Source organism: Mandrillus leucophaeus, unplaced genomic scaffold (assembly GCF_000951045.1).
Source record: "Mandrillus leucophaeus isolate KB7577 unplaced genomic scaffold, Mleu.le_1.0 Scaffold454, whole genome shotgun sequence".
In the NCBI taxonomy this organism is placed as follows: Eukaryota; Metazoa; Chordata; class Mammalia; order Primates; family Cercopithecidae; genus Mandrillus; species Mandrillus leucophaeus.
In genome coordinates this window covers 2807639-2832078 of record NW_012104854.1, presented here as the reverse complement: position 1 = coordinate 2832078, position 24440 = coordinate 2807639, and the positions used below count along the sequence as shown (strand labels likewise).

At 35.4% G+C, this 24440-nt stretch overlaps 1 protein-coding gene across 1 annotated transcript in view; it reads left to right on the top strand.

The window, feature by feature from the left end:
• Positions 1-19329, top strand: part of LINGO2 (leucine rich repeat and Ig domain containing 2) — a 519406-nt gene extending 500077 nt beyond the window's left edge. The window contains exon 4 of the mRNA XM_011994380.1: positions 17072-19329. Within this exon, the coding sequence (XP_011849770.1) occupies positions 17107-18927 (1821 nt within the window). The 5' untranslated portion in view covers positions 17072-17106 and the 3' untranslated portion in view covers positions 18928-19329. The remainder of the gene's footprint in view (positions 1-17071) is intronic.
• The last annotated feature ends 5111 nt before the right edge of the window (positions 19330-24440 follow it).

The window sequence follows — 24440 nt, the reverse complement described above, 5'->3', positions numbered from 1 at the left end:
TCTCCAGCTCTGCTTTGCATGTAAAAGGCAGCCGGAAGGTGTTTATTGAGTTCAATTAAATATACTTCCTACTTTGATAATTTTCTACTCTCTTTTGGACAGAACTCAAGCAATTAGTTGGCAACCATCAGTAGATAAAAGTTCCCAAATATCTGCTAAAGTTACAGGCAAAAAATAAGTTATTACAATTTTTGGAATGTAAAGAATTGCATGTTCTTGCTCAGCTTGATTGATATATAATTTTTTTAAAGGTTGCATTTATACCACCTAGGAATCTAATAATAATTTAGTATGAATTAAGAGTAGCCATGCAAATGAGAAGTTTAGATGCAGCACTCTGTCTGGAAAAGGATTACATTAACAAAGGCCAGACTTAAATCTTACTATGGCAAGACGTGTTTCTGTAACGTGTAAAAACATGCACACAGAGTTAAATACAAAATGGCATCAGTGATCATTTAGATAGTTGATAGATAAGTAGATAGACAATAGGTCATTTTCCAGATGCCTGTGTCTTCTCTGAAACAACTTATAAATAAACAAAAAATAGAAGCATAAATCTAGGCATACATACTAGATTCATATTAATATCAATTTTTGTATTTATTTTGGCAGGTACTGGCTGGCTACCTACCAGCCTTACTTTCTCTTCTTCATAGCCACGTAGCTAAAGTACATTTTCCTGCCTGCTTTGCATTTAGTTGGGTTTGCCCACATGACAGAGTTCTGACTAATGAAATGTGAATAGATATTATGAGTTTATTGTTGGGTCTGGTTTATGAAAACCTTATGATCCTCTTCATCTTTTTTTCATATCAAATGGAAAGGACTTCAAAGACCTAGAAGAGGGAGGAGCCACAAAACAGAGCCCAAGTCCCTCGATGTCTTCATGGAGCAGAACTAATAAACTTCTATTGTTTTAAGTCATTGAGATTTAAGGGTTTATCTGTTATAGAAGCTGGTAGAAATTTATATTTGTTCATTTCCAGAGTGTTCCAGAAGGGATTTAAGACAGCTATCTTGTCTGAACAGCTTTAAGTAAGAGGCTAAAATGTCTAGGTGCATTCAGCACCAACTAATTAAAACCAGGTAATCTCCAGAGAGATTCTCTTTTGTTCATGAATATCCACACTTCAAAGAATCCAGTTTTTCATGGAACAATAGATAAAATTCAAGAATCTGAAAGGGAAACTACTTAACGGAATTCTCTTCCAGTTGATATTTCCCAAGTAAACTTTAATAACCTTATGAAGGAGGAGTAGTTGTTCTCAGTGGGCACACGTTCTATCTAGATGGGCCTGGGTGGGTTTTGAAACCTAAGCAATTATCACAGAAGGCAGCCAACCTTTCTTTGACACAAAGTGAGGCACGTATTTCTTTTTCTTTTTAAAATTTTACTTTAAATTCTGGGATACATGTGCTGAACGTGCAGGTTTGTTACATAGGTATGTATGTGCCGTGGTGGTTTGCTGCACCTATCAACCTATCATCTAGGTTTTAAGCCCCACATGCGTTAGGTATTTGTCCTAATGCTCTCCTTCACCCTTCCCCACAACCCCTGACAGGCTCCAGTGTGTGATGTTCCCCTCCCTGTGTCCATGTGTTCTCACTGTTCAACTGAACAAGCGGTGTTTGGTTTTCTGTTCCTGTGTTAGAGGAGCATGATGGTTTCCAACTTCATCCATGTCCCTGCAAAGAACATGAACTCATTCTTTTTTATGGCTGCATAGTATTCAATGGTGTGTATTGAGGCATGTATTTCATAGCTTGTCTTAACCCTATCTTTAGAGGAACTTAAATAACTTCTTAGCAGGAATTTTTGCCCTGGGTATGATTACTTCCTTTGTTTTCAGCTGTAATATAAAATACTTAACAGAGTTTAACATCTACCTTAATAGATTAATCCATTGTCTCCAGATTGCATATCCTCTCTGTGGCTGTTTACATCAAAAAGGATTTTCAGTACTTCCTTCAGTTGAGAGATTTCATTCACACAATCACCCTGTAGGATAGTTACCAATTGTTCTCATTTTAAAGGTAAGAAAACTGAGAATAATAGAAGGTTAAGATTTAAACACAGTTTGACGGTTGCACATATGTGCTTTTAGCCATTACCTTAGACTGCCTTACAGATTAGAGGCATTTTGCATCACATTTGTGAGGCCAACAGGCTTCTTAAGCCAAGTACCCTTTAATTAGTAATATTAATTTCAAAGAGACAAACCTCAAAGCTAGACAAAAATCACTTTCATCTTTAAAATATTTAAGTAGAATAGGCATACTATATATGTCCAAGTATTTCTATGATAGGCCAAAAGGAGATTCAGAACTGTAGGAGAAGAGCAAATAATTTGCATTTCAAAGAGATCAAAATAAACATGAGAACAGAGGGCTCTCCAGTTTCAGGAAAGATTAAACAGAAACTATTAATTAATGACTTAGGACAAGCTTTGCTAATTGTTCACTAGTCACTGGAATACAAGATGAATTGATGTTTTCAAATAGATACAGTCCATTGGAGAGCTGATTGAGAATCAGGGGACAAGATACCAAAGCGTAGCCCAGAGGAAAGATGAGAAAATTGTGTGGTGGTTTTTTTTTCTATTTTTAAAAGAAAGTGTTACTGGAAAAAAAATCTGCTTTTTAAAATATAGTTGCTATCTATTTGCAATGAGAGGTATTTCAGTGATAATGTTTGAGAAAGCATGGGAGAAGTATAAGGTAAAAGTTAAGAGCTCAAAAAAACCTGGATTGAAAAAAAATACTGGGAGTCAAAAAATCCTGGATAGAAATACTTGCTCCTTTACTATAAGATTAGGCAAATGACTCATCAAGCAAGAAAAGTTCTTTCCCCTTCTCCTGAAATCAGGAGAAAATTGCTTCAACAGGATTATCTGGAATCCTTAACTACTTTAACTACCTAATCTTTAACTACTTTGCCTGTAGTTAAAGACACGTTATGACTTCTGTCTAACTCCTTCCTGGCAAATCTCGAAAACAAATAATAAGCTAGATATCCTCTTTTTGTGGCTTGTGGGAAAGTAAAGAAAGTTGCTGCTGTATTAGGATTGCTCTGCATTTCCAGAGTTTTTTTTGGGCAAATGAGTTTTTTCCATGTCCTTGAAGGCAACATACACGAGGGAGCTGCTTTATAACAAGGCCACCTGGAAGAGGTTACAAGACCTCCACAAGTAAGATATTCCTAGAGACTGTAGAATGACTACTTAACAAGCCAGAATGGAGATTTACTCATCCAGATGAAAGGGAACTACATGGAGGATAGCTCTTGATTGTGGATCCTGAAGAACCCCCAGAAATCGCTACACAAAAGGAGTGAGCTTTAAAATTCCCCAGTCCCAGAGGACACTAAGTTGTCTATAGCACAGATCCAATTAAATAACAATTTTCTTGATCTTCTTACCTCCCTGAATAAATTATAGAGAGAGACAATAGAGGAAAAGAATAAAGATGCTATCTGACTATATCACCTGCTCGATTTACTAGTCGTATGCCCATTTTATATCAATTTCATTGCATTAAATCATATTAACAGCTAATTCAGCTAATTTTTATACAGACAGAATCTCACATTGTCCTTATAGGCTTCAAACCATATAATAATTGCCAGCACATATCAGTCCCTAGCCAAGTAACTATAGACCAAAATACTATCTTCAGTTACCCCCAGAATTGGTCATCTGCATATAGCTAATTGAAAGGTATCTACAATAGTGGGTAACTGTCTACCTATTTGCCTGAGCCACTGAATAATTTTATCATTACACCTGTAAACTTTTGGAAACAAAATATTTTATAATATTTAACACATTTGATGCTCTCAGAGTCTGGCTTTCATTCTGGCTGTTTCCATTTTCCCTTGAATATTCTCCAAGTTGAGCCTCAATATTGAAAGTTTCCATTCCTTCCTTACCAAAAATAAGTAGAGAGAGGTAAAAATGCAAATGCTTTGGAAGATAATTAGAAATTATGTATAAAGATATATTTTATTCCTGTAAAAAAAAAGTTCAAATCCAATGTTTCCTGCCAGGTCTGGGACTTTAATCTTCATCTCCAGTTGGTTGTTTTGTGGTCTTGTTCATTTGCCAGTCAGAGAACTAAATTAATCATAGAATTTCCAGGCTAAGCAATTTATCATTACCTTATCCATCAAAGCAGCTGTTTCCTCCTAAACTTTCTTTTTAAACAACATACAACAACCATGATCTCTTTCCTTTCTTACTTGTGTTTTTAAAAATAATAGCTGCTTAAAATTCAGTTCTCTTTCTCCATTTTACCAGTCTCTTCACTCTCCTTATCACTGTATCATCTGTTTGAGGATATCTTTCTGAAATGTACTCCTGTCGCAGAGGAAATCTATGCCTTTATTTGGTTTGCTTTCTGTCCTGAAAAATACTTCAACAAACCAAACCATTATCCATAAAAAGTAACAATGACAGCTATTATTTATGTGCTAGGCACCATATATACCACTGTTAATGCTCAGTTATTCTGTGTTATTATCAAAAATTAACAGGAAATAGTGAGAATCATAGACATAGATGAATATGTCCCACAGCTAACAAATGTCAGAATCAGAATTTGGGCCAGGTATGAGTGAGCTCAAATTTTTGCTATTTGTAGTCTTTTATGTTGCTTCTTTAAGTCCACTTCCTGATGCTTTGATTTGTGTTTCTTACATGAATAGAATAAGTGGGGAATAAATACTCAGCATACAAAAAATGTAAATATAAAAATATCCAACTTCACATGCTGGGTGTTAGAAGGTACTAATCATTGTACTTGAGAATCCCTTTGATCAGAATTAATGGAAAGACCGTAGTCTACTCCCTCTAGATTTTAGCTTCCTGCTTTATTCCTAGTGAAACAAAGTTCATCTTGTCAAACCTTGGTCACAGTCAGACATTATGAGCAAGCTTTGATTGTAAGACTTCTGTTGACAGTGAAAGCTAAATGGAGTCAGCAGTTTGCCTTCTGGGCTAAAACTGAGAAATATTTGTGAGGAGAATAATGAAGCACAACATTCCTCCCCAGTTTCTAAGTTACTCAAAAAGCTGACGAGATATGGCCCCAAATTATCCACTTTTGCCTAGCTGAAGGACAGTAGTAGAATGGGTGAACAGTTCCAGATGTAGAGGGACCTCGTCTACAGCAGGCTTGCGGGGTACTTATCCACCCTTCTTTTTGGCAGTCCTTCACTTTGGAGCTGAAATTGATCCACCTTAGTTGAGCTCCTTTCCAGTTAAGTTTTGCCCATGATTTAAGTTAGATACTGTCTTCCACGGCAGACATACTTACAGCAAAATTAAGGAATGTAAATAATAAACTTTCTCTAAACCACTATTGAAATAAATCAGAAATAAGGTGCCAATTATTTTATTTAACTGGTGATGGGCAGATTGGGCAAATTCTGCCAAAGAAGACAGTAGTCTCCAGTGGAATTTATAAAATATGACTCACACTTTACCATCAATTCATAAACGAATTGGAAAGTATGAAGTATATCATAAAACTTTTATGTTGGACATAGAGTCATCTGATTATAATTGAAAATCTATTTTCCTGCCCTACCAAAGAAATTCTAAAAGCTATTACAAAAAAATATTCTTTTTAAGGAGTGGAAAAATCATTAATCTGCCCAGGGACCCCACACATTTTGGTGTGGTCTATTGATGGACACCTTTGAGGGAACCAGGAATTCCTCATGCTGCTTTCAATTCTCCATCTCGGTGAAGGACACCAGGTCTCACCCAGTTGTCAAAAGAGTGGAAATAATCTTTGCTTATCCTCTCATACACCCTCCACAGCGGATCAGCTGTGAAGCATTTCTGTCATGCCTCAGAATACCTCTTGCATTTGTCCATTTACCTAAGCCTACACCCATAACCCTGAGAGTAACCACTGTTTTTTTCTAACTTGAATTAACACAACAGTCTCCTGAGTTATCAGCTTCAAGTCTTTCTTTTCTGCAAGTCTATTTTTCATGTTGGAATCAGATTAATCTTTCCAAAATGTAAATCTGATCATATCACTCTTTTGCATAAAACACTTTAATGACTTGCCATTGCTCTCAGGATAAAGTGTAAACAGGTTATCACAGTTTACAAGCCCCTTGTAAATCATTCCTCTAATTACCTCTTCAGCCTCTTTTCTCTCCTCAGTTTTTGTTCCAACCATTCTGAACTACTGTGTCCCCAGTTGTAGAGTGTTTCTTATTGTCTCCATGTCTTTGCAAACACTATTCCCTATGCCTGTACCTGTCTCCACCAAGGATGAGAGGAGGAGTATAAATGGAAATATGCTGTTGTAGAGCTCCTATATTTTACTTTGAAGCAATTCAATATTGAAGTAGACTGTGATGAAGATATACAGACGTTCCATGACTTATGATGGGATCACATCCCAAGGAAACTATTACAAGTTGAAGATATTATTACACTGAAAATGCATTTAATATACCTAACCTGCCAAACACCATAGCTTAGTCTAGCCTACCTTAAATGTGCTCAGAACACTTACATTAGCCTAAAGGTGGACAATAACATCTAACAGAAAGCCTATTTTGTAATAAAGTATTGAATATCTCATGTAATTTATTGAACACTGCACTGAAATGGGAAAACAGAATGGTTGTATGGGCACTCAAAATACAGTTTCTACTGAATGCATATTGCTTTCACACCATTGTAAAGTTGAAAAATTATAAATCAATCATTATAAATTGGAGACCATCTGTATACTTTAATCACTAGAGGAATAAATAAAAATAATATAAATTAAAAAGTCAAAAGAGGAATTGAAATACAAAGCTAAAAAAAAATCAGAGGGAATAAGGCAAGAAATGAAAGATAGGAACAAAAAATGCAAGGGACAAATAGACACCAAATAGCAAAATGGCATCCCTAAGTGCAACCATATCAATAACTATATTAAATTTAAATGGACTAAGCAATATAACAAAAGGCAGAGATTGAGACTAGATTCAAAAGCAACAAATAACTACATGCTGTCAAAAAGAGAAGCTTTTTAAATACAAAATCACATGTATGTACAAAGTAAAAAAAAAAAAAAAAAAAAAAAAAAAAAAAAAAAAACCACAAAAACATTAAGAAAGCTAGAGTGTTACAGATGACTGAATCACACCTTAAGGAAAACAGCAGAAAGCTATACTGTGAAACAGGCAAAGGGTACTTGCTGTGGGGAAATTATTGCTGCAAGATAGGGAACCCTCAATGGCAAAGCAAATATTGTCTTTTAGATACTTCTCAGCTCATGTTTTATTGAATATTATCATTTCACCTCTGCTGCCAGGAAATATTTGGCTTCAAGTGTGTTTCCAGTGGACTGTGAATACTGAAACATAATTATCTGAAAATAATTTCAGCTCTAGGATTCTGTTTCTCAACATATTAGACTAGAAGAGCAACCAGATTTTAACAGCTTGTTTTTTTTAAATCTTAATTTCAAAATGGAAGGAAGCTGGTTGTTCCTGTTGTTCTCTTGAATATTCTCCTTTTATTCATGTATTTTAATATCTTATTTTCTGAAAATTAAAGAATGAACCAAAATGAAATAAACCCCAATATATTACCCCAACAAAGATGACTTAAAAACAAGGAGCATTACTAGAGACAAATATGGATTCTTCCTAATGATAAGTGATTTGATACATCAGAAATTGAACTTGTGTTTAGTATCAGAGCTTTAACATGCATGAAACCCAAACCTATAGAACTTAGGAAGATGTAGACAAGTTCACATTCATAGTTAGAGATTTTAATACCCATTTCTTAGAGATTTTTATACACATTTCTCAGGAATTGACAGCATAACTTAGAAAAAATTAATAAGGATTTAGAAGAGCTGAACAACATAGTCAACCACATTAGTCTTAATGACTTTTAAAGACTGCTTCACCCAAAAAGTACAAATTCATATCCATTTCAAGTGCACATGGCCTGGCAGCAAGATGGGATCATATACTGGTCTAATAAAGCAATCTTAGTAGATTTCAAAAGATGGAAATTTTTCCTAGTGTATTCTCTGACCTCACAGAATTAAATTAGAAATAATAATATATTTAGAAGAAGACCTAAATATTTAAGAATAAACCAACTAAATCCTAAAGAAGGGAATTTTGGAGGGTATTTAGAAGATGAGTTAGATGGGACAAACAAGGAAGCACAAAGTAAATTAGAAAACGTTTCTGACTGAATGATATTTTATAAAAAATCAGAATTTGTGAAATGTAGCTAAAGCAATGTAGAAAGGGATATTTATAGTTTTTATACCTTACATCAGTGAAAAAGCAAGGTCCAAAATTAATCTTAGGAAGCTAAAATGAATTAAAAGACTGGACTAAAGACAAAATAAATAGTCAGAAATAACAAGGATAAGAATAGAAATTAATGAAATAAAAATGACACACAATAGAGAATCAATACAAGCAAAATTTAGTCCTTCTGAAGTGTAATAAAACTGAAAAAATTCTAGATTTATCAAGAGAAAAGAAAGGCACAACTCACTGATGCCAGGAATGAAACAGATAACGTAGATTTTCAGACATTAGAATAATAAGGGAAGTTTATGACAACTTTGGACAATAAATTTAACAGCTTAGATGAAATAACAAAATTTCTTGAAGGAAACAAATTACCAAAACTGACACAAAAGGAAAGAGAACATACAAAGAGTCCAGTATCTGCCAAGGAAATCAATTTGTATTTTACAACATTCAAACATAGAAATTCTAGGGTCTATTTGGATTCACTGGTAAGGTCTGCCAAATATTTGTGAAATAAATAATAAAAATTCTATACAAACTCTTCAGGAAAAAGAGAACAAAAATCAAGGAATACTTTCTAACTGGCTTTGTGAGAACTGTATTGCAGTAGTCCCCCTTATCCACAAGGTATACGTTCCAAGTTCCCTGGTGGATGCCTGAAACTGCAGATAGTACCAAACCTTACAAATACTATGTTTTTCCCTATGTATACACACCTATGATAAAGTTTAATTTGTAAATTAGGCACAACACAAGATTTTAAAAATTGCTAATAAAATAGGACAATTATAAAAATATACTATAATAAAACTTATATGAATGTAGTCTCTGTCTCCCTTAAAATAACTATTGTACTCACCTGATTTTGGACCACAGTTGACCACTATAATGAACCACAGAAAGCAAAATCACGAATAAGGAGGGACTACTGTACTCTGAAACTAAAAGTATACAGATACGTCACAAAGAAGCTAAAAACTAGATAAAAATTCTCATGAAATAGAAAAACTATTGACCAAATATTAACAGAACAATCCTAAAATACACATTACAAATACAATATTCAATAAATGACAAAGTAAGGTTTATCCCAGAAGTGTGAGGTTGGTTTAATCTTCAAAAATTAATCAGCATTACTTGCCATATTAAAAGAATAATGGAGAAAAACAATAAGATCATCTCCGTAGATACAGAAGAGCATTTTTTCATTCAGTATTCACTTGCATTTTTAAAAAAATCTTAAGAAAAAAACACTTCCTTATCTTAACGAAGGTCATCTATGAAAAACCCACAGCTAACATCAAACTTAATGGTGAAAAACCAAATAATTTTCCTCTAAGATTAGGAAAGGAGGGAAGATAGCTCTCAGCACTTCTATTTGACATTGGATGAGAGGTACTAACAAATGTGAAAGACACAAAAAAATGAAGGTATACAAATTAGAAAGGAAAGAATGAAACTGTCTATTTCTAGGTGATAAAATATTTGCTGAAGGAAATTAAAGAATACCTAAAGGATATGAAGTTAGTACAACATTCATGGATTGGAAAATTGTTCAATATTGTTATAATATCTATTCTCCATAGATTTATTAATTGAATCAACACAATTTTTGTCAATATCACAGAAAATTTCTTTAGAAATTGTCAAGTTGATGCCAAAATTTATATGGAAATTCAAATGATCTAGAAAAGCCAAAGGATTTTTTGAAAAGAAGACAAAAATTTCATGAATAACACCATCTGATTTCAAGAATTAAACTGATGATAAAAAGCTACAGTGGCCGGGCGCCATGGGTCACCCCCATAATCCCAGCACTTTGGGAGGCCGAGGTGGGCAGATCACAAGGTCAGGAGATCAAGACCCTCCTGGCCAATAAGGTGAAACCCCGTCTCCACTAAAAGTACAAAAATTAGCCGGGCATGGTGGTGCGTGCCTGTAATCCCAGCTACTCGGGGGGCTGAGGCAGGAGAATAGCTTGAACCAGGGAGTCGGAGGTTGCAGTGAGCCGAGATTGCACCACTTCACACCAGCCAGGCAGGTGACAAGGCAAGACTCTCTCGCAACAAACAAACAAAAAATAAAAGCTACAGTAACCAAGACAGCTGTGCTGGTGTAATCCAGTACAGCTGTATGTACTGTATCTATTCTGGTGGAGCAGAATCAAAAACAGAAATGGAGATAAATGTACGTATATGGTCAATTGATTTTTTTGATAAATGTCCCCAGGTAATTTTATAGGGAAAAGAAAGTATTTTTTATTTATTTTTATTTACTTATTTATATTTTTGTAGAGACAGGGTCTCACTGTCACCCAGACTGGAATGCAGTGGCAATCACAGCTTACTGCAGCTTCAAACTCCTTGGCTCAAGCAGTTCTCCCACCTCAGCTTCCTGAGTAGCTAGGAATACAGAGGTGTGCTACCATGCCTGGCTCTTTTATTTTTTTATTTTTGTAGATACGGGATCTTGCTCTGTTGCCCAGGCTGATCTCAAACTCATGGCCTCAAGCAATCCTCCCACCTCAACCTTCAAAAATGCTGGGATTACAGGTGTGAGTCACCATATCTGGCCAGAAAGGAAAGTCTTTTTAAGAAATAACACTACAAAAAAAACTAGAAAGCTGTAGGAGGAAAAAAAAATCTTTTTCCCTACTTCATACCATATAAAAAATTAATTCAAAATGGATCACAGACTTGATTGTAAATAATGAAACTATAAAAATTTCTAGAAGAACACATAGGAGAAAATCTTCAAGACATTGGCATAGGCAAGGAGCTCTTAAAACACAAAAAGGATAAATCATAAATGAAAAAAATGTTAAAATGGATTTAAATTTTAAAACTTCTGCTCTTTAAGAAATATGAAGAAAACAAAAAGGTAAACCATAGATGAGCAAAAAGTATCGCAATACACATATCTAATAAAGAACTTGTATTTAGAACATATACATAACATTTATATCTCAATTTAAAAACACAATTAAAAGTAAGCAAAATGTTTGAACATAAAATATACCAAAGAATCTACCTAAATGGGCAATAAGCAGACAAAAAGATGCTCAACATCACTAGTTATGAGGAAAATACAATGAGATAATACAGTCCCACATGAATGGATAACATGTAAAAGACAGTTGGCTGGGCGTGGTGCCTCATGCTTGTAATCCCAACATTTTGGAAGCTGAGGCGGGCAGATCACCTGAGGTTGGGAGTTCGAGACCAGCCTGACCAACATGGAGAAACCCTGTCTCTACTAAAAGTACAAAATTAGCCAGGCATGGTGGCACATGCCTGTGATCCCAGCTACTCAGGAGGCTGAGGCAGGATAATTGCTTGAACCCAGGAGGCAGAGATTGCGGTGAGCCAAGATCGTACCATTACCCTCCAGCCTGGGCAACAAGAGCGAAACTCCATCTCAAAAAAAAAAAAAAAAAAAAACTCAGTATCCATGTCGGAGGGGATATGAAACACATGAAACTCCCTTGCATTGCTAGTGGAAATCTTGAATGGTATAATCTCTTTGGAAAATGATGTGCCTGTTTCTTGTAAATACTCTACATATTCCTACCCTATGACCTATAAGGCTAATTTCTAGGTATATATTTAAGAAAAATAAAAAGTATGCACAAAGATGTCTATATTAATATTCATAGCAGCTCTTGGAGACAGTCCAAACTTCCAAAAATAGTTCAGTTAATAAGCAATTTGTGACAAAACCTAATACCACCAGACATAAAGAACAAACTACTGTTACATGCAACAACATGGTTGAATCTCAAAAACATTATGCTGAGTGAAAGATGCTGGATATAAGAGTATATATTATATGATTTCTTTGATATAAAATTCTATAAAATGAATACTAATCTATAGTGACAATACAGATCAGTGCTTACTTTAAGCCAGTAACAGAGGTGGGAATAGACTGAAAAGAGGTAAAGAGGATGATGGTAATGTTCTGTATCAGATTATGATGGTGCTTACAAAGGTGTAAACATTTTTCTAAATTCATTGGGCTGTATGCTTGAAATCAAACCATTGACATGTTTTAAGTTTTCTTCTTAATTTAGGTGGTAAATATGATCACAATATTTCTTTAATACCTAAAAGTCCACCTTCTTTGAGGTAGAGAAATTGATGAGGGAGGAATAATGTCAAGGTAACTAAATAAATTATAATTTTCTATGAATTATTCTGTGCATTAGACATTTAAATAAATGACTTAGTTGAACCTTTTTTTAAAAGCTGTGCAATTTTATCTTTTATTATAAAACATATCCATGTGAAGAAGGATATGTTTGACTTGTTGAATGTCAAAATGATTTCAAGGACATCAGTAGACATTTTCTCAAAAGAAGACATACAAGTAGTTAACAGGAATATGAAAACAAAATGCATGCTCAACATCAGTAATCATCAGGGAAATGCAAATCAAAACCACACTGAGAGATCATCTTACCCGAGTTAGAATGGCTATTACTAAAATGACAAAAAATAATTTATGTTGGTGAGGATGCGCAGAAAAGGGAACTCTTAAACATTGTTGGTGGAAATGTAAACTAGTACAGCCACTATGGCAAACGGTATGAAAATTTCTCGGAAAAACTAAAAATAGAATGCCCATATGATCCAGCAATCCCTCTACTGGAACTGTAAGTCCATTAAACCTCTTTTTCCTTCCCAGTCTTGGGTATGTCTTTATCATCAGCATGAAAATGGAGTAATACACAGTATATCAAAGGTATATCTGCACCCCCATGTTTATTGCAGCACTATTCACAGTAGCAAAGATACAGAATCAGTCTAAGTGTCCATCAACAGATGAATGGATAAAGAAAATGTAGTACTTAAATACAATAAAATACTATTCGACCAAAGAGAAAGTATAAAGTGTTGTTTGCAGCAACATACATAGAACTGAAGGCCATTAAGTGAATTAAGCCGAGCACAGAAAGGCAATATCACATGTTCTCACTCAAATGTAGGAGCTAAAAACATTGACAGCATGGAGGTTGAAAGTAGAATGATAGATACCAGACACTGGAAACTGTGGCCAGGAGCAAGGGAGGAGAGGAAGAGAGGTTTGTTAATGGGTACCAATGTACAGATAAATAGAAGGAATAAGTTCTAATGTTCCACAGTAGAATGACTGTAGTTAATAATATATTGTGTATTTCAAAACAGCTAGAAGACTTGAAATGTTCCCAACACATAAAAATGATAAATACTCAAGGTGATGGATACTCTATATACTCTAACTTGATCGTTACACATTCTATGCGTGTAACAAATTCTGTGCATGTAACAAAATATCACATTGTCACATAAATATGTACAAATATGTATCAATGAAAGCATTTTCAAAAATTAAAATAACTATTTTTCTAATTATAAAAGTAATACAGGTGTATTTTTGAAAAAATACAGAATTAATAATGTTATAAAAAGAAAGTAAAAATCACCATTAATCCCACCAGCTCAAAAAGTTACTATTGTCAACATCTTTATTACATCCTTCCAGTTTTTTCCTTTCATACATGTATATATATTCATATATATAAAAATATGTTCATACATACAAATGTGGGTATAGTATATATCATTTCATTTTCCATGTTAATAAGTATACAGTTGCATTAGTTTGTTCTCATGCTGCTGTGAAGAAATACCGAAGACTGGGTAATTTATAAAGAAAAGAGGTTTAATTGACTCACAGATCAGCATGGCTGGGGAGGCCTCAGGAAACGTATGATTGAAGGGGAAGCAAACATATCCTCCTTCACATGGCAGCAGGAAGGGAAAGAATGAACAAAGAGGGAAAAGCCCCTTATAAAAACCATCAGATCTTGTGAGAACTCACTCATTATCACAGGAACAGCAGCAAGGGGGTGCTCACCCCACAATTCAGTTACCTCCCACAACATGTGGGGATTATGGGAATTATAATTCCAGCTGAGATTTGGGTGGGGACACAGCCAAACCATATCAGCAGTCAAGGGTTATGGTGTATTGGCTAGATGGTATTTTACTGTATGGCTGTTTTATAACTTACATAACTAAATTCCTACTGTTACATATTTCCATTTTGCTCTATTGTAGACAAACCTGTAACAAACATATGTATATTAGTTCAATTATTTTCTAATGATACATTTCTAGAAATAGGAATAAAATCAGTCAAAGAAATGAACATATTGAACTTAGATATATTTAAATCTAGTATATCAATTAATGTCCAGTTTATATTCTTTATATCAATATGTGAATGTTCATTTTCTACCCTTGTTAATTCTGGCTAAAAATGATTATCAAACTCTATCAATATGACAGGCAAAAATTATATACCCCTATTTTTAAATTTGCATTTCTTTGTTTACTAGTAGTTAATCACCTTTTCATATACTTACTGGGTATTTTTAATTTTATTATACTCATTTCCTAATTTTCTATTGGCATTCACCCTTTTATCTATTACATATGTTTTAAATATATTCTCCAGTTTAGCAATCACATGTGTGTGTTATATGCTTGTTTGTTATACCAAGTTTTAAAAATGTATACAATAGAATCATTATCTTTCTTCCTGGTTTCTAGCTTTATTCACAGAAAATGCTACTTTAATATTATAAAATTATTGAATTTTCTTCTAGTACCTGTTTTCTTCTTACATTTGAATCCTTAATTCATCTGGAATTTACTTTATTGGAAGAAGTAAAGTTAGTATGCAAATTTTCCCACAAAATATCAAGTCAATCATGTGTATTTTTCTCACTGATTTAAAATGCCACCTTTAACATAAACTGACTTTTCAAATATATTTAGATATAATTGCTTACTTTTTGTTTCCTTGACTTTATTTTTGTGTCAATAGCATGCTGATTTATTATTAGTTTTGTATCTCATGTTTGAATGCATTGTATGGCAGGTATTTTCATAAATTTTTTACTGTTTCTGATTATTTTCATATATATTTTCTTCCAAATGAACTTTAGAATTAATTTTTCAAGCTTAAAACATTATTCTTTGTAATGTGTGTTCTATGGAAAAAGAAATTAATGTTTTATAATATTTAATCTTTCTAAATACATAGTACATCCCTCTTTTAGTAAGTTATTTTGATTCTTGATGGGGTTTAATAGTTGTCATTAGTTCTATGTATTCCTTGTTAAGTTTATACTAAGGAATTTGATGTTTTTCAGAGATGCCATGACTGAAATAATTTTTACAATAGTATTTTCTAAATGGTTTATTTGTATAGACAAGAAAATAATTTTTAAAAAATATTTATTGTGTAGTATGCTAATTCACTTATTCTACTGTTCTAATCATTTTTAGTTGATTTCCATTGGTTTTCATGACAGACATTAATTTGATCTGTGAATAATGATAGTTTTGCCACATGTTTTCCAAAAATTATAACTCTTATCTTCCTATCTAACTGATATGCTAGCACTTTCTGGGTTTTTGCCTTGTTTCTACATTTGTAGGAAAATTTTCTAGTGATTTAGTGATTCACCATTAAGTTTGATCCTACGTGTTATTTTTTATTCATAAATTTGTTTACATATAAGACATACTGTGGTTGTAGACATAGATATATATGTAAACACTGTAATTGGATAATTATTTTCTTACTAATTTTTCCTTTATAGTTCAGGAATGAATGTTGAAGTTTATAAAACACTTCTTTATCTAAAAGTATTGTTTCAAACTACTTAACCTTAATTAAAATATGGTGTTCATGGATAAAGCGTACCCCTGAGAACCCCAAGTTGAAAAGTAGAGCTCAGTAATACACCTTTTATTATTCAGCTGAATTCAGTGTCTACTAAACTATCCACATTTAAAACATACTCATTTCCGATCTCTTTTGCTACCTATTTAATTTCACTTTAACAGGTGCACTGAGTTTGTTTGAATGTGAAAGAGGGATAGTTCATTTATCATTACAAGATATTTTTCTGAAAGTTATTTCTCTTCCCATTCCTCAATATTTATCTCAAAATCATTTAAAATGGCATTTTTTATTATAGGCATCCTGTACCTTGATTCTGCCTCATTCCTATGAGAAACACAAAAACAATACAGGCATACTTGGAGGACCTTCTGTTTGCCTCAAATAAGAAAATCCCTTCATAAATTAAAGTTTGCTAAATTATGAAAGATACATTAACATTCAAAGGTTAAAAGTAGAAAATGTATACATGAAGAAAAACATTCCAACACCTTGCATTGAACATAACTTTGTTTTGTATGTTGCACCTAAAGGCCTGATATTGAATGAAACTTCTGTTAGCTTTGTTTTGAATAGAGGATGATATCCTAAACATTAGTGATGCAGACACTGATTCAAACTGAACTGCTTTCTTCTTAGCTGTTGACCTCTGTTTCTTTCATTTGAATTTAAAATAGAGCCTTTGAGTGTGAAATTTATACTGTGTTGTCTCACAGTCTGTGTCACACCTTGTCTTTATCTCATTATACTTGTCAAACATTGAAATTGTCATGGCAACTCTGGGAAGCTATTACTGTTATTATCCCCATTATCCCCATTTCACAGCCAGGAAATCTAAAATACAGAGAGATGAAATAACTTGACCAAGAACATATGTTGCTAAGAGGGTCAACTCTCAGGTTTATACCCAGGTCTGATTGATTCCAAATCCAGCATCCTTTCCATTACATTTGCTGCTCTATTTGTGTCCCTTCACCTATTTAGATCCTAACTCACCTTCTCTTCCTCCCTTCTTTTGCCTCTTGCATGCAGGCCCGTGACCAAGGTGTAGACTAAGAAGTGGAGTCATGCTTCACACGGCCATATCATGCTGGCAGCCATTCCTGGGTCTGGCTGTGGTGTTAATCTTCATGGGATCCACCATTGGCTGCCCTGCTCGCTGTGAGTGCTCTGCCCAGAACAAATCTGTTAGCTGTCACAGAAGGCGATTGATCGCCATCCCAGAAGGCATTCCCATCGAAACCAAAATCTTGGACCTCAGTAAAAACAGGCTAAAAAGTGTCAACCCTGAAGAATTCATATCATATCCTCTGCTGGAAGAGATAGACTTGAGTGACAACATCATTGCCAATGTGGAACCAGGAGCATTCAACAATCTCTTTAACCTGCGTTCCCTCCGCCTAAAAGGCAATCGTCTAAAGTTGGTCCCTTTGGGGGTATTCACAGGGCTGTCCAATCTCACTAAGCTTGACATTAGTGAGAATAAGATTGTCATTTTACTAGACTACATGTTCCAGGATCTGCATAACCTGAAGTCTCTAGAAGTGGGGGACAATGATTTGGTTTATATATCACATAGGGCATTCAGTGGGCTACTTAGCCTGGAGCAGCTCACCCTGGAGAAATGCAACTTAACAGCAGTACCAACAGAAGCCCTCTCCCACCTCCGCAGCCTCATCAGCTTGCATCTGAAGCATCTCAATATCAACAATATGCCTGTGTATGCCTTTAAAAGATTGTTCCACCTGAAACACCTGGAGATTGACTATTGGCCTTTACTGGATATGATGCCTGCCAATAGCCTCTACGGTCTCAACCTCACGTCCCTTTCAATCACCAACACCAATCTGTCTACTGTACCCTTCCTTGCCTTTAAACACCTGGTATACCTGACTCACCTTAACCTCTCCTACAATCCCATCAGCACTATTGAAGCAGGCATGTTCTCTGACCTGATCCGCCTTCAGGAGCTTCATATAGTGGGGGCCCAGCTTCGCACCATTGAGCCTCACTCCTTCCAAGGGCTCCGCTTCCTACGCATCCTTAATGTGTCTCAGAACCTGCTGGAAACTTTGGAAGAGAATGCCTTCTCCTCCCCTAGGGCTCTGGAAGTCCTGAGCATTAATAACAACCCTCTGGCCTGTGACTGCCGCCTTCTCTGGATCTTGCAGCGACAACCCACCCTGCAGTTTGGTGGCCAGCAACCTATGTGTGCTGGCCCAGACACCATCCGTGAGAGGTCATTCAAGGATTTCCATAGCACTGCCCTTTCTTTTTACTTTACCTGCAAAAAACCCAAAATCCGTGAAAAGAAGTTGCAGCATCTGCTAGTAGATGAAGGGCAGACGGTCCAGCTAGAATGCAGTGCCGATGGAGACCCGCAGCCTGTGATTTCCTGGGTGACACCCCGAAGGCGTTTCATCACCACCAAGTCCAATGGAAGAGCCACCGTGTTGGGTGATGGCACCTTGGAAATCCGCTTTGCCCAGGATCAAGACAGTGGGATGTATGTTTGTATTGCTAGCAACGCTGCTGGGAATGACACCTTCACAGCCTCCTTAACTGTGAAAGGATTCGCTTCAGATCGCTTTCTTTATGCGAACAGGACCCCTATGTACATGACCGACTCCAATGACACCATTTCCAATGGCACCAATGCCAATACTTTTTCCCTGGACCTTAAAACAATACTGGTGTCTACAGCTATGGGCTGCTTCACATTCCTGGGAGTGGTTTTATTTTGTTTTCTTCTCCTTTTTGTGTGGAGCCGAGGGAAAGGCAAGCACAAAAACAGCATTGACCTTGAGTATGTGCCCAGGAAAAACAATGGTGCTGCTGTGGAAGGGGAGGTAGCTGGACCCAGGAGGTTCAACATGAAAATGATTTGAAGGCCCACCCCTCACACTACTGTCTCTATCAATGTTGGTCATCAGTAAGACAGTATGGCACAGTAAATTACTAGATTAAGAGGCAGCCGTGTGCAGCTGCCCCTGTATCAAAAGCAGGGTCTATGGAAGCAGGAGGACTTCCAATGGAGACTCTCCATCGAAAGGCAGGCAGGCATGTGTCAGAGCCCTTCACACAGTGGGATACTAAGTGTTTGCATTGCAAATATTGGCATTCTGGGGATCTCAGTAATGAACCTGAATCTTTGGCTCACACTCATGGACAATTATTCAGCATTTTCTACCACTGCAAAAACAAAAGAAAAAAATAAAAAAGAACAACCTACAGTGTAGGATTTACATATTTAAAAGACACATTTGTCTAAAACATACTCTACAGAAAAATTTGTATCTAATGATTATCATTTGTTAAAGCCTTGCATCATACCATATTGTTGGTTCAGTACCACAAAGAGATCAATATATTCTTTTCTTCCTTTTTTGAAACATATATGCTGTACATGTTTTTAAAGCAATATGAATGAGAGGTTGTGCTTTTAGTTACCACTATAGATCCAAGTGTGATTTCACCTTCCGTTACCTACAGATGACCCTGAGACTAGATCCCTGGAGTTATGGGCGGAGATATTTTGAGAGATGTGTTTGTCTGATGTAGGATGCCAAGAAACAGGACCCACGGCAAAACTGCTCAACTCTGTTAACTTCTGTTACTATAAATAAAGGCATGTGCCTAGTTTTGATACAGAATGGAATATTTTTTATACTTGTGATAATATCACACTGGACCAGTTTACTGTAACAAAGCCCTTGGTTTCTCCAGAAGGTGGTGCACCACTAGATGTACCTGTAAAATGCAAGGTAGGTGTTAATAATGAAAATGATTCATTTAATCACTCCTTGATTTTACTTTCCACAGTCACTACTAGCGGGTTAATAGAAAATGGAAGAAGAGGTAATGGTTACAAATAACCATAGGATAACATTCACCAGTAGCTAAGATCAAGAATTCAGATATTCAAAAGCTCTCTGAATAAGAAAGTTCTTCTCAGATGCCAACACAAACCAGGGTGATAAATACATAACATGTTAATGCAAACAAGGATTTGTTTAAAACATGATAGCTGCCTACATGCTAGATTGCTGCTAGTCAAGGGAACATCTAGCTACTGCCACTCTGATGTTCTCTACTTGAATACTGTACACACAGTATTACCTTGCATAGACAACTTCAGGGTTTCTTCCTGCTTCCTTCCCAATTAGATTTTGGTTTTTACTTTGAAAATTATCGTGTGTATAAAGAGAAATTTGTCTTGTTTTCTAAGAACTGAGAAAAAACAAGATGGATTAAAAATCATTTAGTGATTTGTTTTTTCTCTCCACTGAGGAAAAAGCAAGATTATAACCCTATAAATATGTTAAGTTGTGCTGAATTTTTTTCCTCTCTCTGACCCAAGGATACTTGTCCAATTCAGTTTGTATTAATGTCTGTTACTCAAAGTTAAACATTCCAGTTTATAAAAACTGATGTCATTCCATGACCACCAGTGATCTGATTCAGAGGGAAGACATAGTTTCATTTGGCTAAATGTTCAGTGAATGACTTTCAAAGCATATGGTTATGTGATCTGAGAAAGCATTGAATGTGGACTGTGTTCATGAAATGTCACATTTAATCAGCATAGAACTGATAGGAAATATCTATACTTTTCCCATTTCAAGAGGGATCTGAAAATAGGTTACGTTTTGAATAACGTGTAAGCTGCAGTAGAAAGTATCTGGGGTTTGCTTCTTGACATATTGGATTGGCGGGTTGACATTCAAAAGACTGGCTCTTTTTAGTTTGAAATTTGAAAATTTGAAATTTTGAGGAACTTTAATAAAATTAAATTGATCCCAATAAAAGTAGGACAAGCCCAGAAATTGTTTTGCCAGTCAGATAGCAACAGAGTTAAACCAATTTCTCCCCTAATAAAGGGTGGAAAATATGATGAAAGATTGAAGAATTGCCTGCTCAAGTCATTTTTCATTTGACTTTTCTGATTATTACGGATCTTTTAGAATTCTATTTTCCATTTGTGCCAATTACCTTATATCAAACAATGCAAATCAAGCTCTGCTGCAAACTCTATCACAAATCCAACTTGTGTGCAAATGGAATGGGGTCTTTCAAATTTGAAAATGAGCAAAGTTAGAGATTTCCAAAAAACTTCCAAAAGTTAATAGAAACTATCTTTATGTGGCAGCATTGTGTGAAGCAGTATTCAACTAATTGTCAAAAAAGAGGGAGAAACATTGAGCAATTAACAAGAGGGTTTTGTGATTTTGACTGCTCTTTTGTCAAAATAAAAGTTGGCCAAAAACAGCTGAGTGAAATGAAATTGTATTAAAATGTACCCATCCATGAAAAATATTTAGTTAAAAGATTTCGTTATTATTCATTTTATTGGAAGAAAAGGGAATGAATTTTCTTAGAGGTCCCATACTCTGATCCGTGGAACAATAGTTATTTCAGATATTTCTAATCATTCTTCCTAAAAAAAAAAAGAGTCCTGTTGACCCCAGTATATTGGGGAAATGCATTCTGTAACCACCTTTAGAGATTTGAAATCTATATAAGCCTAATAAATTCTCTGGAAAGTCCTGTAAATAAGAATCCTGTTTAATATTGTTTATCTTCGGGCTTCACTAATTTGTATGAGCAGAAAGCACTTCTTTTCATGCTATAAATTTTCAAAAACTAGAGCTCCATAGAACCCAGATTGGTCAACTTTAGACTAGAGTAGTACTCTTCTGAAGTATTCCCAAATCTAATATTTCTAATAAGAGTAAAATTACTGTTTGGCCTCCGATAGATTATCAAAAAAAATTGCCTGTGTCAGTGTGTAGATCATAAAAGTATATTGACCAGATATTTTCAGGGGAATTGGCACCTTTTTGCCTGAAGCATCCATCATAGTAATGGATTAATAGGTAATTGAATAGACATTTAATTTTCTACACTCCCACTATCTGAGCAGATCTTGGGTTCCTTTTTGTGCCTGCAAAGTTCTGGTATCCATTGACTGAAACGCTGGTGCTTTAGTACTCAGTTTCACAAAAGGATTCATGAATTTTCCCTCATGGCTTCTGATTACTCTTTGTTATATCAACTAGACCATGGTAGAGCATAAAAGCTCATACCAGCATAGGGGCCAACTTACTTGCTTAAATATAACATCTCTGAGTCATTTTCTTCCCAGAGGCTTTGTTTCAAAGTATCCCAGAAAGAAATACTGTTGTTTGGCTCAGCATTTCATCCCAGTGGTTTTCATTCCACTCTGGTTTTGCTCAACTTTCTGAGAAATTTTGCTTGTTACTGACAGCTCCCTATTAGGAAAAACACATTCAGAAGTTGCCCTACAGTATTTAGGATGGATTCTTTTCTTCATTATTCTGTCAAACATTCTGTGTTCCTCAGTTCTTACAGGAGTTTAGAAGTTGCAATCTTCTGTGACCCTTTCAAAAAGGATTATTTAAATGTCACTTGCATCGAGGCCTGACTTTTATCACTTTACTCTGGTACAAACACATGTATTTTTATATCAGAGGAACAAAAGAGAGAATGTGATCTTGGAGAAATAAAAGAGTAGAGTCCCATGTAAATTAACTTCTACTTCCAGGGTCTCTCTTCATCTTTGTGTCAAGGCATTTGTTTTAACTTCAGGGGATGTGCTCAGAAGCCATTCAGCACTGAATATGTCTTGAGGCTTTCTAGGAAAGAAAATAATTACATAATTTTCAGCTTAGAAGTCTAAGACCAAACATAAAGATATATGAAGAATTTAAGGAAGGTTAGAGGGAGACACTTGGATACATTTTAATCCTGTTTTCTTTCTTGCCAATTTTTATATTTATTATCTCCTACCTGAAAAAGAATCAGAGATTATGTTCTTCCTTGACTTTCACTGGTATCCTTTTTATACCTTTATTTCTATGACCCAGTCACCTATAGCTCACATGAGCTATCCCAAATGGATTTTGTGGCATCTGAATCTAGTAACAAAACCTTTGGAACCAAAGGCATTCATTCTACTCAGCACTTAGGTAAAGATTTATTATCTCTTACTATAATTAACATTCCCTGTTGGTTAGACTCATACATCATGTGCCTGGTAATTTCCACTGATTTTCCGCCATTGGCTTTGGGAGCTCCTTTCAGTTCCTTTCAGCTAAAACCCTTGATGTTTTTCTGATTGAGGAGTTTGGGAATTCTGCCTTTGGGTGTAGAAAGCCTTGAGGAATGAAATATTATTTGATTTGTTGATTTTTGAATTTCTATTTTGGTTAGGCAACAGAGGGTGTTTTCTGGTACTTTGGCAAACACTTGACATGAATCTCTCAGTGATGCTCCCCTTTTCGCCTTCAAAAGCCATTCCCAAAAGAGCCTTCTCATTTACACTCCAGCTGGGAAAGGACAGCTTTACAACATAGGTCTACAAGATGAAATGATAGCTGATTGCTGTGATCTTTAGCTCAATTAACCTAATAAACATTGGGTTCAGGGGCCATATGGCTAGGCTTGCAAGGTTTAGCCAAGTAAACAAGGTTTTAAATCAACAATTAATGACAGGTTTTCGACTCTGAAGTTGGTTTGTCTGTTTGGAGAACAGTTAAGTGTAACTGCATGTTTTTGCAAAAAAATGGTAGGGACTAGAACTTCCTTATCTTGTGTGAGATTTTTAAAAAATGGCCTAGGATGAAATGTTTCCAACAACAACAAAATACATAATTAAAATGTTTATAAAAGGCTTATTTTTCTAAAATAGGACTGGGGCTGATGTTACTCTTTCTAAATTTGGGAGTTTGATCAGGACAAGCTTGCATGCGTCCCAGACTGCCTTTCTCGAGTTTACCAAGGTCTTTTAATACCTCTTCTCCCTCCCTGACCCCCTTCTCCATGGAGAACATCCTGAATAGGAAGGAGAAAAAGCAGGAACTAAAGTCCCCTGAGACAGCCCACAGAAGGAGAAAAGCTTTGGTATTCCCCCACATACTTGCCTCCTTTCCTGATGCAGCAATTGAAATGATCCTTCACTCTCCTGCTCTGCCTACTCACCACTGTCACTTCTCAGCTGCTGCCATCCTCATCAATGAATGCTCTCTCCAGGGATAAGTCTTCTTTCATTGGTAACTGAGATTCTTGGGTAATTGTTAAACTGGAAATTGCTTTAAAAAAAAAAAACCCCTCCAGCTATCTCACATAACACTTTAAAAGTTAAGACTTACCATTCACATAATCACAAGCTGACAGCAATGTGCAGGTTGAGCGATTCTAATTTTTTTCCTCTCCCTTCCAGAAGCAGGTGGGTTGATATAATGCCAGCCTTAAATAGAAAGCTTTATTTATAGCCTTAGCAGAATGAGAAAAGAGCTGGCATAATCAAGAGAGTACTTCACGTTTTAAAGAAGACTTTACTTTTAATATGCAAAATAGTCATTAGAAGACAACAAAAAAA